General features: G+C 40.2%; 1 protein-coding gene across 3 annotated transcripts in view; it reads left to right on the top strand.

Moving 5' to 3' along the window:
- Enthd1 (ENTH domain containing 1) overlaps positions 1–17,775 on the top strand; it is a 98,604-nt gene extending 80,829 nt beyond the window's left edge. For all 3 annotated transcript variants that reach the window (XM_069999590.1, XM_069999592.1, XM_069999589.1), the window contains 2 exons: positions 1,278–1,667; positions 16,578–17,775. In XM_069999590.1, the coding sequence (XP_069855691.1) occupies positions 1,278–1,667; positions 16,578–17,182 (995 nt within the window). In that variant the 3' untranslated portion in view covers positions 17,183–17,775. The remainder of the gene's footprint in view (positions 1–1,277; positions 1,668–16,577) is intronic.
- The last annotated feature ends 568 nt before the right edge of the window (positions 17,776–18,343 follow it).

Genomic DNA, 18,343 nt, shown 5'->3' with positions numbered 1-18,343 from the left:
AAAGGAAAATTCACTTTTCTTTAAAGACTAGAGCCTGAAGTGATGGTGAGAGCATGTATTTGTGCATTATAAACTGTACATTGTGATATGTAATCAGAGCAAATTAGAGCAAATATATAACTACAATCTTGCGTCCTCTTCCCTTGTGGGAATTTCAAATAACATAATCTTCCTCTGACCTTTTCGCCTAGTTTTATGAGCTCAATCTCTTAAAAATAATTTTCTTTCTTTTCATATCCATGTCACAATGAAAATTTGAGGCAAGCCCTAGCAATTGTTGATAATAGTTTGCATCTAGAAATTCAGACCCGACCCATATTCATGGATCTAGTAGATATTCCTAGCTCAGGTTCATCTTAAATTTCTCTTAACACTTCCTTCAGTCCCTTCTATTTGTAATATGTATCATGTGTCCAGTTTGTTTCAGGCTCTGATCTGAGTACATAGTGGTGTTAGTTCCTACAACAGACAGAGATCCCAGACCTGGTAGAACTTAAATTTTAGCTGGGTGCCAGTGGGTCACACCTATTATCTTAGTTACTCAGGAGGCTTTTATCTAAGGATCACAGTTCAACTCTAGACCAGGAAGAACAATCCAAAAGACTTTTATCTCCAATTAACCAGCAAAAAGCTTGAACTATAGGCATGGCTCAAGTGGTAGATAAAGCTGTGAGTGAAAAAGCAGAACAAGACTGTGAGGTCCTGAGCTCAAGTTCCAGTTAAAAAAAAGTACTTACATTTTAGTAATAGAATCACTCTGTTTTATTTCTTCCATGTGGACAAAAGGATTTGTTAAGATTATACTGCTATCTAAGTACTAAGTTTCTTTAGTGTGCCTCCAGTAGACACCAGAGGGATGAAGACGTTTTTCATTCCAAGAGAAAAAAAGATTGTTTGGTAGCTAAGGTTTTATAAAGATAGACCAGTATGATGTGGCATATTTCTCACGTTTATCTTGTAAAGGATGAAAGCTTGAAGATACTAAAAATATGGTGGTTTCAGAGACAGATAAGTGGGTGAAAGGAGGAATATTTAAAGACAAGTTATTTGAAGCTTGCCTTGCCTTGTTATGTTAGTGAGGAGAGACGGAGAAGGCAGCCACTAAATGACTAAGGCCTCAGTTATAGCTTGGATGTACTTTAAATAGACCATAGAGGCATAGTAAGAAAGCAAAAGGACTAAATAGGAATTCTGTTATGGCACTAAAAACCCTATTTATTAAACTGGCAATGATTTAAAATAGACTATTTTCAGGCCTATTTCTTGTTAACTTACAGATGTTGTGCCTGCTTCCTCTGAAAAAAGCCCATCTTTGCAAACAAATTCGGAAAAGAGATCAGACAATGTCATTACAGATACTCTAACAGTAAACTCCTTGAAGACACCTCAGGAAAATCAGACAGCCACAGAAAGTTTTGAAACACTGACAACTTTACCAGCATTTTGGACATCAAGTAAAGAGGAAGTCATCAGCCCCAATTTAAGGACATCAAAGTCAGATTCTACTTTCTTTCACCAGTCCTCTGTAGAGACACTTTATGCCTCTCCCTCTTTCAAAACATTTAGCCCAGTAAAGGAGATTGAATTCAGTAAAGACCTTCACAAATCAGCACAAGCCAGTACTGTGCAAGTGGAGGAGGAACACCTCAGGACCTTGGCCACATATGGTAAGTTTACCCCAAATCCAACCAACCTAACAAGTAGAAACACACTATTGCAAGCATTCCTCTTTTACTGTGAGCTAATTTCTGTCTCCCTTTTTTGTCACCTCTTTTTCACTCCTCATCAGTGGTATTAAAATATACATACCACAGTGGTACTTCTCAATCAGGAAATTGCCCTTTTTATTAAAGAACTAATGGATAATTTCTCATTGTGCATTACCAAATACTTGACTGAATATATTACAATAAGTTCTAAGTAATTTTTCTGCTAACCAAAATATAAAACCTAACATCAACTTAAGAGTTTCCAATTAGACATTTAGCTTACTTACTAAGAAACTATATGGAACCAGGCACTGGTAGCTCACGCATATAATCCTAGCAACTCAGGAGGCTGAGAACTGAAGATCACAGTTCAAAGCCACCCTGGGCTGGAAAGTCCATAAGACTCTTTTTAAAAAAAAAAAAAAATTGTGAAAATACCATACAGAGGGGTTACAATTACATGGGCAAGGTAATGAGTAATTTCTTATCAAGTATTGTTGCCTCCTCCTTTGTTTCCCCTTCCCATACCTTCCCATCTCCCACCCCTCCCACCCCCCCCACCCCCCACCTCCAGCAAAGTTCGTAAGATTCTTATCTTCAGTTAACCACCAGAAAACTAGAAGTGGTACTATAGCTCGAATGGTAGAGCCCTCTCCTTGAGCTGAAGAGCTGAGGGTCAGTGCCCAGGCCCAGAGTTCAAGCCCCACAATGAATGAAAGAAAGAAAGAAAGAAAGAAAGAAAGAAAGAAAGAAAGAAAGAAAGAAAGAAAGAAAGAAAGAAGAAAGAGAGAGAGAAAGAAGGAAAGAAAGAAAGAAAGAAAAAGAAAGAAAGAAAGAAAGAAAGAAAGAAAGAAAGAAAGAAAGAAAGAAAGAAAGAAAGAAAGAAAGAAAGGGAAACCAAAAGAAAAGAAAGAAAAGAAACTATATGGAAAAGAATTTGTTATTTGTTATTATGTATGTTGGTTTCCTCATACAAGTATATGGACTTTTTTGTAGGGGCAGTACTGGGGTTTGAACTCAGGGCCTTGTGCTTGTTAGGCAAGTGCTCTTTGCTCTATCATTTTGGTCATACCCCCCCCCCCCCCCAGCCCTGCTTTTTCTCAGGTAGAGTCTTTTGTTTATGCACAGGCTAGCTTAGACCTCAGTCCTTCCATTTATATTTACCAGATAGCTAAAATGACAGGCATACAGGCATACTTCCAAGATTTTTTTGATTGAGATGGAGTCTCATGAACTTTTTATCCAAGCCTTGAACACTCTGCCTCTCCACTAGCCAGGATTACAAGGATAAGCCACTATGCCAACCACTGCACTAACGTTAAGAGGGGTGAACATACCTGTAGTCTCAGCATTCAGGAGGCTGAGGCAGAGAATCACAAGTTTGAGGCCAGTAAAGGTTATGTATTAAGACCTGTTTCAATAAGCAAAAACCAAAAAAAGTATTAAGAACAATGCAATATTGTTTAGATTGTGATAAAGGACAAAGCCAATAGGGATTCCAGGTTGTTGGCTGTCAATATTTCAATCTTACATTATAATTATGTATTCTTACTTAAAGTTAATTAGTAAAAGAGAATAATTTGTTTGCTCATGCATTTTTCAAAGACCAAGTAGTAGTTTTATTGGTTCTTCAATATGATAATGCTTACCAACTCATATAAATTCAAAGTTTTCAATATGAATCTGTTAAATTGTCTCAAACACAAATTATAAGTATATATGAAAACAAACAATGGAAACCACTATGTTGAGGTTAGTTTGAAAGGACAAAGAATAATAAAGATTCTCTCCCTACTGTTTGGTGAACTTTTGGGTACTGAATAAAGATAGTAAAAGCCTCCTCTTAGTTTTGTTACCAAATTAACTTTATACTGAGACCAGTTGTACTGTCCTGATGGCTGGGAGATAATTAAAAACATGTGTTAGCCACTGACTCTGTACCAAGTACAGTTAATACAATTTAGCAAGGTTAATAAATTTCAGCAAGAAGTCCCTCTAAAATAACTACTATTAAGTTGTTAAAACCTGGTTTAAATTGTCATAAGATAACCAAGGTAAAAAAATAATAATGGGTCAAATCCCAAGAAAAAGTATGTTGAAATGCGTCCCACCTTCACTTCTACTCTTGAATCAAAGGCCTAGGTTTTCCAGCTACTATGATGCAAAGTCTCCCAGTCTCAGTGTATTTGGAGACAGATTTGAGTTTGAGACGTCTCTAGTGTCAGGGACTCAAAGGGCCAGTGTTCTAGAGGACAGGTAATCACAAAGAAGAAATCCTGAGATTGTTGTATAATTGTCTCTGGTGAGTCTGCAGTGTTCTGGATATTATACCAAAGACTGAATGTGAAACAACTACTAAGAAACCAAGCTAAGCAGAGATTCCTGGTAATCTTGTGATGCTTTAGAGTTCAAGATAAGACAGATTGGAATGGTCCCAATAAATGATCCATGTTCATAATTAGAAAATCTAGTAGGCTATATACAAAGCTCAAAACTACAGTGTAGGACTAAGAATGAACCAGAAATAGTTCATCCCTCACACATACTGAAATCTATCTTCACCTCAAACAAAATGAGTTACTTGTATTCTATTTGATGTCTAGAAGAAAAATCTTTTTGTGAGAGCATCCATCAACTTTTTATGAGAATTTTTTGTCATTCAACAAAAAAAATATACCAGGAAATGAACAAATGGCCAGACATATAGTTGGGGGCAGGCAGATAATAGGAACAGATCCACAGATAATCTAGACTCTAAAGTTATAAGGCAGATAACGTTGAAATAATTGTGATTAATATGATCAAGAACACAGGTAAACTGGGTGCCAGTGGCTCATGCCTGTTATTCTATGCTACTCAAGAGGCTGAAATCCAAGGGTCATGGTTCAAAGCAGGAAAGTCCATGAAACTCTTATCTCTAGTTAACTAGCAAAAAGGCAGAAGGAGATCTGTGGCTCTCATGGTAGTCTTTAATAACCTTGAGTAAAGAAAGCTCAGGACAACGCACAGGCTCTGAGTTTAAGCCCTAATATGGAGGAAGAGAAGGAAAAAGAGGGAGGAGGAGGAGGTAGAGAAGAGGAGGAAGAGGAAAAAAGGAACAGTCTTGCCATATTACTAGTATTTAGGTTTTTAAAAATAAAAACCTGAAAGTGGTGCTGTGGCTCAAGAGGTAGAGCACTTGCCTTGAGCTGAAGTGCACAGGGACAGTGCCCAAGCCCAGAGTTCAAGCCCCACGACCAACAAAAAAAATAAAAAAATAATAATAATAAACCCAAGTGAAAATTTTAGACAGTCTTTGAAATTAAGACCCTGACAGTCCTCTTCAGCCTGAATGGCCTACAGCATTAGAAAGAAAGAGATTTGGTACTCATGGGAAAGCTACAGAGTTAGGAAAGAAATCCTAAAAGAGACAAAGATGCAAAAAGGTGAATTAAACCCATAATGATAAATAAACTCTGCCCAAGTCCTTGGGCCACACATGTGGAAACCCCAGGGAGTCCAACCACTCTCCCTACCCCAAATGAATATTCCCAGAAGCCAAAAGAACTGAGAAGACTTGAGCTTCTGCTCACTTTTAGGCTGATGATTTGGAAAGTCCACACAGTTGTCTTCCTACTAAAACAATAATCACTCTTCAGAAGACTATCACAAAATTGAGAGACTACAATAAATACTTCAAACATATGGTATAAATTATCACTAGACCTTTAAAGAAACAGGAAAGCATAACTAAGTACAATGGCTTATACCTGTAATCCCACTGCTCAGGAGGTAGAAATTAGGAAGACCATGGATTGAGACCAACCTGGTCATAAAGTTCATGACATACTCCCAGTCAATAAAACTGGGTGTGATAGGATGTTCCTGTGGTCCCAGCTCTTCGGGAGGCTGCAGGTAGGACTGTGGCCCCGGCATAAACATAGTGTTAGGTCCAAATAGCCACGTACCCTTGAGACCCCAAATCAGTACTTTGGTTTACAACCACTCCCCACCCTACCCTCTGTATCCTTGTCCAGCTGAAATCATGTGACTGGCAAGGGTCCAGAATTAACTGCAGTTGTAAACCAATTAGGGCAGAGAGATTCCCCCTTCCTCCCCACCTCCAGCTGTGATCCTTTTTGTATGTTGTCTTTGTCCTGTTGTTGCTTTCGTACCAATACTCACCAAACAATTCTAGCATTTCCATGACCCACTATAAAAAGTGCTAGCCCATAAAGGAGAGTGAGTCTCTAGCTCTGGCTGTAGTCTCCCCTCCACAGGTTTCCTCCCCAATAAACCTATGCTGATGTTGAGCTAGCTCTGTCAAGTCAATGCACCTTTTTGAACCTAATACACAAGACCCTACTAAACAAATAACCATAGCAAAAAATGGGCTGGAGGCATGGTTAAAGTGTTAGAAAACATCAGCTACAATGGAGATACAGTCAGCTAAGTGGATTTGTAAATGACCCAGGTGTTAAAATTAGCACACAAGTTCATAGACCAGCTAAATAGAAATGTATTCACAGATTTCACTAGACATGGAATGAATACATGCCTGTAATTCTAGCACCAGGGAGGCTGAGGCAGGAGGATGGCAAGTTCAAGGCCAGCCTAGGCTACACAGTGAAATCCTATATTATAAAAACAAACATATATGTATATATTTGTTACATATATTAAAATATGTGTGTATGCATATATACACAAAGAGGAGAATCTCTGCAGACAAAAAGTGTTCTCCAAGAACCAGAACCAAATGGAACTTCTGGAGATGAAAAGTGAAAATTTCACTGGGGGGGGGGGGGTTCTTACAGCAGATTGAAAATGAAAAAAGTGGATAAGCAAATTTGAAGATACATTGATGGGAATTATCTGAAAAAAATGGAAACAAAAGATTTTTTTTAAATAAATAGTAATCTGACACTGGAGTAATAGGAATTTCAGAAGCCTAGGAAAATTGACATGAGCAGAAAAATAACTTTGAAAAGATAATGGTTAAAATCTCTCCAAGTTTATGGGGAATAAATAAACTTTCAGATCCAAAATGTTTAAGCAGAATAATCAAAGAAAATTACTTATTCATATTGTAGTTGAACTCTTGAATTCCAGAGATAGAATTTTGAAGGTGGAATTTTTTGAATGGTTGTATTACATACAAAGAGCAACCAACCTAAGTGTGCCTGACTTCTTGCCATGGGCAGTGTATGCTAGGAGACAACACAATTATCTTACAAGTGTTAAAAGATAAAACCTATCGACCCAGATTCTATATTTTAGAAAAATTTTAAGTGAAGCCAAGCCAAGGAACATTTAAATGAATAAAGATGAATGATCAAGAAATCTATACTGAAAAAAAAAACAGTGGAGGGCTGGGAAGGTAGCTCAGTGGTAGAGCGCTTGCTTTGCATGCTTGAGGCCCTGGGTTCGATTCCTCAGCACCACATAAGCAAAAAGAAAAAAGCTGGAAGTGGCGCTGTGGCTCAAGTGGTAAAGCGCTAGCCTTGAGCTGAAGAGCTGAGGGACATCGCCCAGGCCCAGAGTTCAGGCCCCATGACCGGACCAAAAAAAAAAAAAAAAAACCAGTGGAGAAATATTTTCAGACCAATAGGAAATTGCACCACATAGTAACTTGAATTTATAAGAAAATATGGTAAGAATTGGAAATGATAACTATATAGGCAATCTGAAGTACTATATTTTTCTCCTAATTAAAGAATACATAAAGCTAAAGAACAAATAGTATTTGTGGGATTTAAAGCAAATGTAGATGTAATGAAATAACATAAAGAAGGGAACTTCATGGAATTAAACCACTTCAAGATTACCTGTATTTTAAATGAAATAGTACAGCACTGACTATAATTCATAAGTTAAATGAGTACATTTAATCACAATTTCATTTACTGATTTTTGGTGGTACTGGAATTTGAATTCAGGGTCTTGTGCTTATTAGGCAAGTGCTCTATCTCTTGAGCCATCCCTCTAGTACTTTTTGCATTAGCTATTTTTCAGATAAGGTCTTGTACTCTTTGTCAAGGCTGGGCTGGTTTCTGACTCTGTCCTCCTACATATCTGGAATTACACTTGTTCTTTGAGATAGCTACTCTTTTTGCCAAGGCTGGTCTCAAACTATGCTCCTCCTAACACTGTCTCCCAAGTGTCTCCTGAGGAGACACCATGCCTGGTCCCTTTGATCATACTTTAAAAATGGAACTGTGGAACTGGCTATGGCTGTGCATGCCTACAATCTTAGACTCAGAGAGGTAGGAGGATAGTTTGGGGTCATCCTGGCCCTAATTAGTAGCAAGATACTATCTCAAACAAAAAGAAAGAGAAACAATTGTATAATTACTCATCAATAATGAACAAGTAGAAATTGAAATTAAAATAGCATGACCATTTTAAAAATGCTTTAACAAACGGCTTACAAGATATCTGAATTATGAAACATTTATGAAAGCAATTGAAGACCAAATGAGAGCTTTATTATGCTCATAGACTGGAAGACTCAGTCTTTTTTTCTTGGCAGTTGGTGTTTGAACTAAGGCCCTTAGGCTCTTTTACCACAGGAGCCACACCTCTAGTCTTAGTTATTGTGAAGGGATGCCACTGGCTCTGGGGTACTCTGTAGGTGCTCTGATTCCTTTGGGGGTAAACTGGAAGCTGGAGCACTTTAGAGGCTGTGTAGGTGGGAGAAGAACAGAGATCACAGGAGAGATGGAAAGAGGTAGCAGAGTTCCTGGTGGAGCACAACCAGGAGGCTGAGGAAAGCCCACAACACAGAAAGGAGGAAAGACACAATTGTGCAGAGCACAAATATCAAAGCTGAGCTTAGAACTTGTGTTACTATTGGTTTAAAAATTGGGATTCATTGAGCCTTTAGTGATTTAATTTCTTATCAGAGATAAGAAACCTGCTGAGCCAGTGGTGGGAGATGTGAAGAGAGTGGAACAGCCACTGTGGAGAAAGGGAGAGGATGCTAATGAGACCATGACCCTGTGTCTTCCTGTTAGAGTTCCATACCTGTCTCAGAACTCTCAGTTCTGCTCAGTGCTCAGCAGCCTGGATACAAGTGCAAGAATGGCAGAGATTTTAAACTGTTTAGGATCGGGACCAGGGCCTGCTATAGCTTTGGGCTATATCTGGCCTTTGTTAGTGAAGGAAGTGAAGCAGAATGCAGTTAGGCTGATTTGTTTTCTGAGCGTCTCTGGCTGCCTTGGTGCTACAGCAGCAGAACTGAGGGCAGAGGTTTTAGCAGAGCCTGCAAATGTTTACTGGCCCTGGCCCCTGGAGCAGATGTGACCAGTGAGGCAGATGCATGGCAACCCACCTGTAGTGCGAGAACGCTTGATGTGAAGCTACTTAGGATCTAAACTGGATACAAAAGGAGGCAGGGCCTATGTGTAGTAGGCAGAAGTATGCATATCTAGAGAAGAATGGAGAGCTAGGAGGAGAGGATTGCCATGGCTTCAGAGCAGAGTGGTTCCAACTGCTGACCATTCAGCCAGCTGAAGGCCATTGTGCTGAGGGAATTCAGGAGATGACTAGCAGGCATGATGGCTGCTCTCCCTGGATTGCCACTTTGGGATGATGAAGAATAGAGAAGGCAATTTCTATTCTCTGATTTTTGAAAGCATGTGTTAATATGAACAGTCCAGGGCTGACATTATCTCTTGGGAGGTAATGAGCAGGACAAATTTTTAAGTGATGGCAAATGCATAGTGTAGATAGAAAGGCAGCATCCCTTTATAGACTTCACAGCTTTACCAAGTGGAGTGGGGAGTACAGGCATGCTGCACACCTATCCTTGAGACCCTTGATACCCAATGTTCTGGAATGACCCATCACTCTTCTTGGTGTAAGTTACGGATTTATAGCTCAAACTCTTAAGTCATTAGATATCTCAAGCTGCAAACCAAAAAGGAAAACAAAGATCTGGTGGATACCTAGAAACCAGACACATGGCAAGCAACTCTTCTTGTATTCTCGTCTATAAGAAGTCACAGCTGTAACAAGTGTGCCTATTGCACTGGACACATACTGACTCTTTTTGGAGGAGGAGAAGCCAGATCTCCAGTCTCTTGTGGACTACTGATGGGCTCTCGCTGCCTCATCCTTTGCCTCTTATCTCATTACTCTGCTGGAGTTGTCCTTACCAGTGACAGAAACAGAATAACACACACACACACACACACACACACACACACACACACACACACACACACACACACACACACACACACACACACACACACACACACACACACACACACACACACACACACACACACACACACACACACACACACACACACACACACACACACACACACACACACACACGACCTGTTAGTTATTCTCATTCCCTTTGTGTCCATAAGACTCACAGCCAGAACAACTAACCATTTCACTTTTTTTTTAATGAGGAAATTGGCAGAAAACTGTTTGGAAAAGTGCCTCGGCTAATTCTTAGCTTGTGGTAGGGTGGATTCAGAAGTAGCATGCCAAGCACAGGTGGCAGGAGCCTTAGCACCTCCGGAGCAGTGAGGAAGCTCCTTGGTCCTGGGGCCAGGGAGCTGGTCACTCCTTGCTGATACTTTTGCAGGTAGACACCGATTTGAGTTTTAAATAAAGCAAATCAAATTTATAGTTGGAAGGTAAGTGATAGAGCTCATCTTTAATCCTGGAGTCCAGTATTTCCTGCAAAAAATGTACCACAGGTGATTTAGACTTCCTTACCCTGTTTATCTCATCTAGCTTATTTATGATGACATTGAAAACAAATTGCCAAGTGTCATGCTTTTTAAAACTTGAAATCTAATTCACATACAAATTATTCTTTCCAAGTATATAATTTAGTAGAGTGTAGTACATTCTCAGAATTTTACAGCCATCACCAGTACATTTTATTGCCCCAGAAAATCTCATACCCATCTCATAACAGGTTCTTCCCATTCTCCTTCCCCTAATTATTGGCAGCCACTAGTTCATTTTCTGTCCCTGTATTTTGCCTGTCATGGGCATTTCACCTCAGTACAATCATATATACAGCCCTTTATTTGGCTTCTTTCACTTAATATTGTCAACATTCATCTATATCAATAACATATCAATTTTTTATCCTTTTCATGGCTGAATACCATTCCATTTTACAGATTTACAGCTCTTATTTATCCACTTACCAATCAATAGATATCTGTATTGTTCTCACCTTTTGAAATTCTAAATAATTCTGCTATAAGAATTTATGTAACATGCTATGGTTTTAAACCACAAAACAAAGTTAGAATAACTTGTATGAAGACTTCTCTTGCTAGTTAATTGTATATCAACTATAAATGCTGAAGGAAATGAATTAGGGAATGAAAAAAATCTTTCTGCTTAACCATCAAAGGATATGTTTCTTCGAAAAAAATTAACATCTATAGCTAATTGGTTTTTTTAATATTACACAAATTTATTCATCATTTTGTTTTTGCAGCACAATTCTAAATACCTTTTTAAATTGAAAGCTCTCATACCATAATTAACTGGACCTCTATTATTTATGAGTATAAATAATTAAAGATAACCAACAACATTTGGAATCATATATCAGTGCTGGTTTCAAGGAGGTTCAACAATTGGCCTGCATATATCACAGAGTGAAAGTGTAAAACATGGCCACTTTCTGCATCTGTTGAGTAGGCTATGTGAGGATGAATGCTAACAAGATACCCACATGAATTCTGTGGAGAGCCAGAGAAGGAGAACCCAATGGGCAACAGAGCCACGCCCTCAAGAACAGCGTGAAGTGCATGGTGCAGCTGTGGAATGTTTGGAAACAAAAGCAAATTGGTGTGCGGCAATTAGGGAAGAGTGGCTTCCCACAGCAACAGCTTCACGTGGCCTGCTAGCCAAGGCTGCAGAACTTATATAAGGAGCTGTTTAGTCAGCAGTACAGTCACAAAGCCAGGGAAGGGTGGACACAGGGCAGGAAGCAAGTGGCCTCCAGCTTCTGTGCACATCAGAAACACCTGAAGCTTTACTTAATCTGTCCTCTGAGCCCAGTTCTCAGGTTCTGACTCAGTAGGTCTTCAGTGGGGCCCAAAAACTGCATCCAACAAGGTCCCCTGTGATGCTGCCACCACACTTTGCAAACCACTAGCATAAGTTAAGTGCCAGTGGCTTTACTCACCATGTTGAGTGGGACTAGCATCACTGTGTTATCTTTGTATAGATGACAGCACTGTGTTAATATTTGACTCCAATATTATTTCCCTCTTGACCTACTTAGAGGTATCCTATTAAATCTTCCTTCTAACCAGTGCAAACTCAAATTATTCTATTCTATTCTATTCTATTCTATTCTATTCTATTCTATTCTATTCTATTCTACTCTACTCTACTCTACTCTACTCTACTCTACTCTACTCTACTCTATTCTATTCTATTCTTCTAGAATAGAACTTGGAAAATACATTTGGGGCCTAAAATCTTAGACTCTCCTCATCAGCTGTGCTCCCTGATGCATGGAGCACCCCTGCCAGAGTCATACACTGGTGTGAGCTCCTGACATTCAGACACTCCTACTCACCAAGGTGGCACATTTCGTGTGTGGAGGGAGCACCAGGGTTAAGCTCCTCTTGGTAGTTGGGCTGAAACCTATCTTCTCACAACTTTTGTGAGCTGATCACATTTCAACTCACGCACCATAAGAGAAATGGAAAGCATTCTTACTAAAGTTTTGTGACTACCCCAGATAATTAACGGTACGGTACCACCTCATCCTTTCTCTTCCATCTCTTCTTAGATAAAAGATTAACATATCTGTCAACAGCCACTCCTATGGAGGAGAAGTCAAGTCCCCATTCTATCCTGCTTGCTTGCCTTCTAAAATTTGTACCTAGAATTTAACATAATTGTGTAATGAAGTAAAAGTAATTCAAAGATAAAAGAATAATATGAAAATATAATGTAGTGGTTAAGATCAGGTACACTGACTCTAGAGATAGTGGAGTCTAAATCCCTTCTCTGCCTCTTTTTTTTTTTTTTTTTTGTCAGACATAGAGCTTGAACTCCAGGCCTGGGTTCCTCAGCTCTTCAGCTCTACTACTTGAGCCACAGTGCCACTTCTAGTTTTCTGAGTAGTTTATTGGAAATAAGAGTCTCACAGACTTTCCTGCTCACAATACTCAGATCGCAGCCTCCTGAGTATCTAGGATTACAGGTGTAAGCCACTGGTACCCAACTTCTCTGCCTCTTGTTTAGCCTTGCAATCTTGGGAAGGATTTTCTAGTCTCTTGGAGATTTCACTGTCTCACACTTAAAAAGTGTTTATAAAGCTTGCTCCAGGGCAAGATGACACTGTCTCACATCTATAATCCTAGAGATCAGGAAGACTGAGGTTACAGGCCAAATGAGGCAAAAATGTTTTTGAAACTCCATCTCAACAGAAAAGCTGTATGGTAGTATACCCCTATCATCCCAGCTATCACAGGAAATGTAAATAGGAGGACTCAGGCCAACTCAGGCAAAAAAAAAAAAAAAAAAGATCCTGTCTCAAAAATAACCAGAGCAGGGGAGGATTGGGGGGCGGGGGGGAGGAGGAGGATGGGAAGGGGAAACAAAGGAGGAGGCTACAATGCTTGATAAGAAATGTACTCATTATCTTGCCCATGTAATTGTAACCCCTCTGTATAGTATTTTCACAATAAAAAAAATAAATAACCAGAGCAGTAAGAGCTAGAGGCATGGATCAAGTGGTAGAATGCCTGCCTAGTGTGAAACCCTGAGTTCAAACCCAGTTACTGCCCCCAAAAGCAATAATAACAGCTAAACACCCTATTCCAGGTCTGGTGCAATATAAGTGCATTATATTGCTGTAACAAAATACTTGTGGCTAAATACTCTGCCATTAAGGAGGCTTATTTAGCTCACGGTTTTTGAATGGTTGGCCACATTTTGAATTTGATATCTCTAGAACCCAGATGGAAGCATCTGGGGGTATAAATCCTGTTTTCCACAAAGCCCCAGAGTACAACTTGTAAGCACTGCTAAATATTTTGAGGACCCTTCTGTCCAGCTGAGGTGTGAATTCAGAGCAAAGCACCAGCATATGCTTCAATATGGTAAGCCCCTCTGGGGTTCATCATAGGGGAATGGCATCATGGGAGGACGAATGCCAGAGGGGAAAGAACACATGATGAGACACAAAGCCAGGGAGGGCTCAGGGGGCTTGCTCTTTTGTTTTTGTTTTTGTTTTTTTTTTTTGGTCAGTTGTGGGCTCTGAACTCTGGGCGCTGTCCCTCAGCTCTTCAGCTCAAGGCTAGCGCTCTACCACTTGAGCCACAGCACCACTTCCTGCTTTTTCTGCTTATGTGGTGCTGAGGAATTGAACCTAGGGCCTCATGCATGCAAGGCAAGCATTCTACCATTGAACCACCTTCCCAGCCCAAGGGCTTGCTCTTTTTTTTTTTTTTTTAAACAACTGAATCCTATGAGAACTACATTAATCCCTTCCCAAGGCAGTACCTCCAGTGACCTAATCACCTCCCACTTAAAGGTTTTACCACCTCTTTACAGCCATACTGAGGGCAAGGCCTCCAACGTGAGGATAAAACTTTTCAGGCCATAGTAGGTATTAAGTAGAATTTGAAATCACCTATTTGAAAAGCAGTTAAAACCTTGGACTTGGGCTGGGAAGGTGGCTCAGTGGTAGAGTGCTTGCCTTGCATGCATGAGGCCCTGGGTTCGATTCCTCAGCACCACATAAGCAGAAAAAGCTGGATGTGGAGCTATGGCTCAAGTGGTAAAGTGATAGCCTTGAGCTGAAGAGCTGAGGGACAGGGTCCAGGCCCAGAGTTCAGGCCCCACGACCAACAACAACAACAACTTGGACTTCATCTTGCCAAGAGGTGAGAAATTATCCTGATTAGCTTCCCAGTACTACAAACTGGTAAGGTCAGAAAGCTTGTTTTCTGGAGAGTCTTTGGAGGTCTCTGAAGGGAAAAACGTGGCCGATAGCAGAAGTTGTAGATACTGTGATCAGACGCAAACCAAACGTCACAGCTTACCACAGCCAAACTTGACCCCACAGCATGGACAGGAAAACCATGCTTCTTAGCCCCTCACCTGCCTCCAAAGAAAGAGCAGAAGATACTCATATTAGTGGTTCCCAGCATGCTCTTAGAACTAACCCTTACCTGCACAGCTCCACAGTCATAAGCAGGTATAGAGTGCCAAACCTCTGGGAAGCTCCTTACATGGACCAATGAGGCAAAAACAAAGGAAAGTAACACAAGGGAATAAATTACACCACAAAAAGAAAGCACTTGCAACATTCTCTTCAGCTGTATTTTTTGGTCTTCTTTTTTGGTACTGGGGCTCAAGTGTAGGGTGTTGCACTTGCTAGCCAATCGTTTTTCCACTGAGCTACATCTCAACCCCAAATCCCTCTGTAATATCCTTGAAGAGATAAAAAGAAATAACAAGATATCCATAAAACAAGAACAGGATGTTACAAGAATTTCAGAGAACAAACAAAAAGAAAAAAAGCTCTTGGAGAATAAAAACATAATAGCAAAATGAAAAACTCACTGGTAGCGGTGGAAGCTAAAGTTGACAAAATCTCCAAGGAGGGTAACAAAGAGACAAATGTAGAGAAAATGTAAGGGCAAAAGTAGGAAAATTAGAAGACTAGTTCAGGAGCTCTTCTGAACAAGAGATTAGACAAAGAATGGAAGCACTGGTGACTCAGGCTTGTAATCCTAGCTGCGTGGGGGGCTGCGATTCTGCTGAGCCCAGCTCAGGCAAAACAGTTCAAGACATACCTTCTCAACCAAGAGCTGGACCTGTTGTTACATGCCTGTCATTCTAGAAGCCTAAAGTAGGGGGATCACTGCCCAGGTGTACACCCATGCAGGAAGCAAGACCTTACCTTAAAAAAAAAAAAAAAAAAAAAGACACAAAAAAGGACTAGAGGCATGACTCAGCAGTAGAGCATGAAGCCCAGAGTTCAAACCTCAGTACTGACCAAAAAAAAAAAAAAGAGGGAGAAACTATAGAAAGAATAAAATAAGTCATTCAAGAAAATGTGAAGCAGAAGGAAAGTTCTTGTCTGCTTCAAGGTCCCACTCTCACATGACTTTAGTAAATAAAAAGAGTCCCCAGGCCATAGCTTCAAAATCTTCTAATGCTTCAAAGACAAAGCAGATGATAGACAACAAATTAAAATTAGAATGTTTCTAACAACTAGGAACAAGAGGACCAATGAAATCTGGCCTTCAAAGAAAAGGATTTCTGATCTCGAGTTCTTTATCTAAACAAGCAACTGTTAAGCCTCAAAATAGAGTATAAACTATAATTTCTTGGTAAGAAAAATCATTCTATTATATGCTAAAGTGTTGGGGATCTCAGATGAATTTCACTTCAGTATTGATTGTATTTGACCACAAAGGGGACAAGGTTAATTTCACTCACTGTTGAGTACTTGTGGTTAGTTGTTGAGGGTAGAGGAGGAAAAAGACTGAGTTACAGCTTATCAGACTTCCTACTTTTATTACCAACTCCAAGTCCTAGCTGTCAGTAGGAGGAGTTTATACTTTTCTCTCTCGGATAAAGTTTACAGTGATGTAAAAATATATTGGGCAGGACTTGGAAGTCAAGATGAATATTGATAATTCTATTTTAAGTTACTTTCATGGTACTATTGATACGTAATACATCTGTAGATTTTCTCCATTTCCTGCTTTGGGTTGTTTTCAATGCTTATTATGAATATTTAACATTTACAATTCTAAGTAGTTTATATTGAGACCTTCCACATAGGCATTTAGATTATAAAATTATTCTAGCTATTACTCTCACTTGTGTGTTACATAAATCTTTCTAATTTATGCATTTTAGTTTCAACTACCTCTGAGGGAACATCTTCCTTTTCTACTTTATCCGTGTCGTCTCCTGACTCAGCCCCTCCAAGGACGTCAGCTCCTTGCTTGCCACCGATTTTAGCCAGGCCTTCCTTCTGGACTGTGTCTCGTCAGAAGTCATCTTCGGCCTCCTTTAAGCATGGAGAGGAAGCAGGCAGGCCTGACCACCATCTCACTCCCAGGAGCCCCGTGTCTTCTGATGAGAAAGAATATTACAGCCTTAATCTGCAGGAAATTCTTCCAGATGATTCTGATTCGGCTAAAGAGAAGACCAATCAGATTCCCAGCCACAGCTGGGTTGCGTTCTCCACCCCCACTGCAGATCATATCCCTTCTATGTCTTCTTTTAGTTTTCAGACAAGCCAGGTCTTGCCCATGGGGCCCAAGGCAAGCAACTCCATCGGAGCTCTGCTGGGGGAGGTGAAAAGCGCGGTGATGAGGCTCCACGAGGATCTGAGCATGGTGATACAAGAGCTCAATGTCATCAGCAGCCATCTGGTAAGCATGGGTGGCTACAGCTCGCAGGCCAGCAAGTCTTCCCCGGACCCCCAGTCTTCTGAGGGGAGCTTAGATCAAACCTAGTCATGTCAGTAGCCATTTTCATAGAACTCATGTAGGCCCACAAGTTCACGTTTATAGGTTCCCCTTACTATGGAGGGAAAAGAGGTGATGGTTTCATTGTTCCTTGTCACGTTTATTAAGTATCTTTCAAGTCAACAGATTCATTTGGGGGGTGTTATGTTTTTCAATCACCTTTGAAAATTTCAGATTTCAATATTAGTTTATTTGAAACAAGAGAATTCATTCTTCCATGTTCTATACTTTACCCCCAAATAGTCTAAACACTTAATGAAAGTTGTTGATTTAAAATCGCAAAGAACCATTTGAGAGCTCTTGATAGCCACAGCCAGAAAGCTTCATCACAGCAGGCCTCAGCCTGACCTAGGAGTCTGGGTATTTCACACATTCACTTGCAAGTTTCGGGGCTGCAAACCAAGGGTAAGAAGTCTTTTCAGGGCACACAATATTGGGAGTTAAGTTGAAACAAGGAAGACATGAGACAGGGGTTTCCATTGTTACTGTACATTGCAGAGTCACGTCAGCTGCCTTCTTTGTTTCTTTCAAAAAACAGATTTGATATTTTTCCATCTTATGTGTATATTTTAATTCATTAAAACAACCTTTAAAATAGAAATGCCTCCATTATTTATGGACAAAATGGCCTAATTTGGGGATTATAGTCCAGCAGTTCCCAACATGGTGCAGTGCTGGTGATCAAAACCAAGGCCTCACACACACTAGACCAGCATTGTTCCTGAGCTCTAGCCTGGGCTGTTATTGCTGTCTGAGAGAGTAGTACTATAGACAGGCTCCATGTTCCCATCAACAGTCAGCAACTGAAAGCTAGAATAATCCCTGATCATTTTGAAGGGCAGTGGAACATTTAAAACATGCTAGTGCCCAGGTCCCTCTGCATAACTGAAGCAGGAGTTTCCTAGAAAAATAGAAAAACCTGTCAGCACAAAGACCATGAAACCACAACGAGATACTTGGCAAAGTGTCCTGGGCAGTACACTCTGGGAGTGCAGGGGACAGAGCAGTGGTGTCATTTGTAGATGTGAAAACAGGGACAAGATGCAGGGATGCGAGTGAGGAACTGGACAAGGCAGGCTGTGAGACAAAAAAGATGGCAGGTTTACGGTACAAAATAGCATGCTACAGCTTATGTTCCAAGTGTTGAGT

The sequence above is a fragment of the Dipodomys merriami genome, unplaced genomic scaffold (assembly GCF_024711535.1).
Source record: "Dipodomys merriami isolate MVZ:Mamm:240054 unplaced genomic scaffold, mDipMer1.0.p SCAF_55, whole genome shotgun sequence".
NCBI classification, from domain to species: Eukaryota; Metazoa; Chordata; class Mammalia; order Rodentia; family Heteromyidae; genus Dipodomys; species Dipodomys merriami.
The sequence above is the reverse complement of the archived record's forward strand: the minus strand, read 5'-3'. Positions and strand labels throughout refer to the sequence as shown.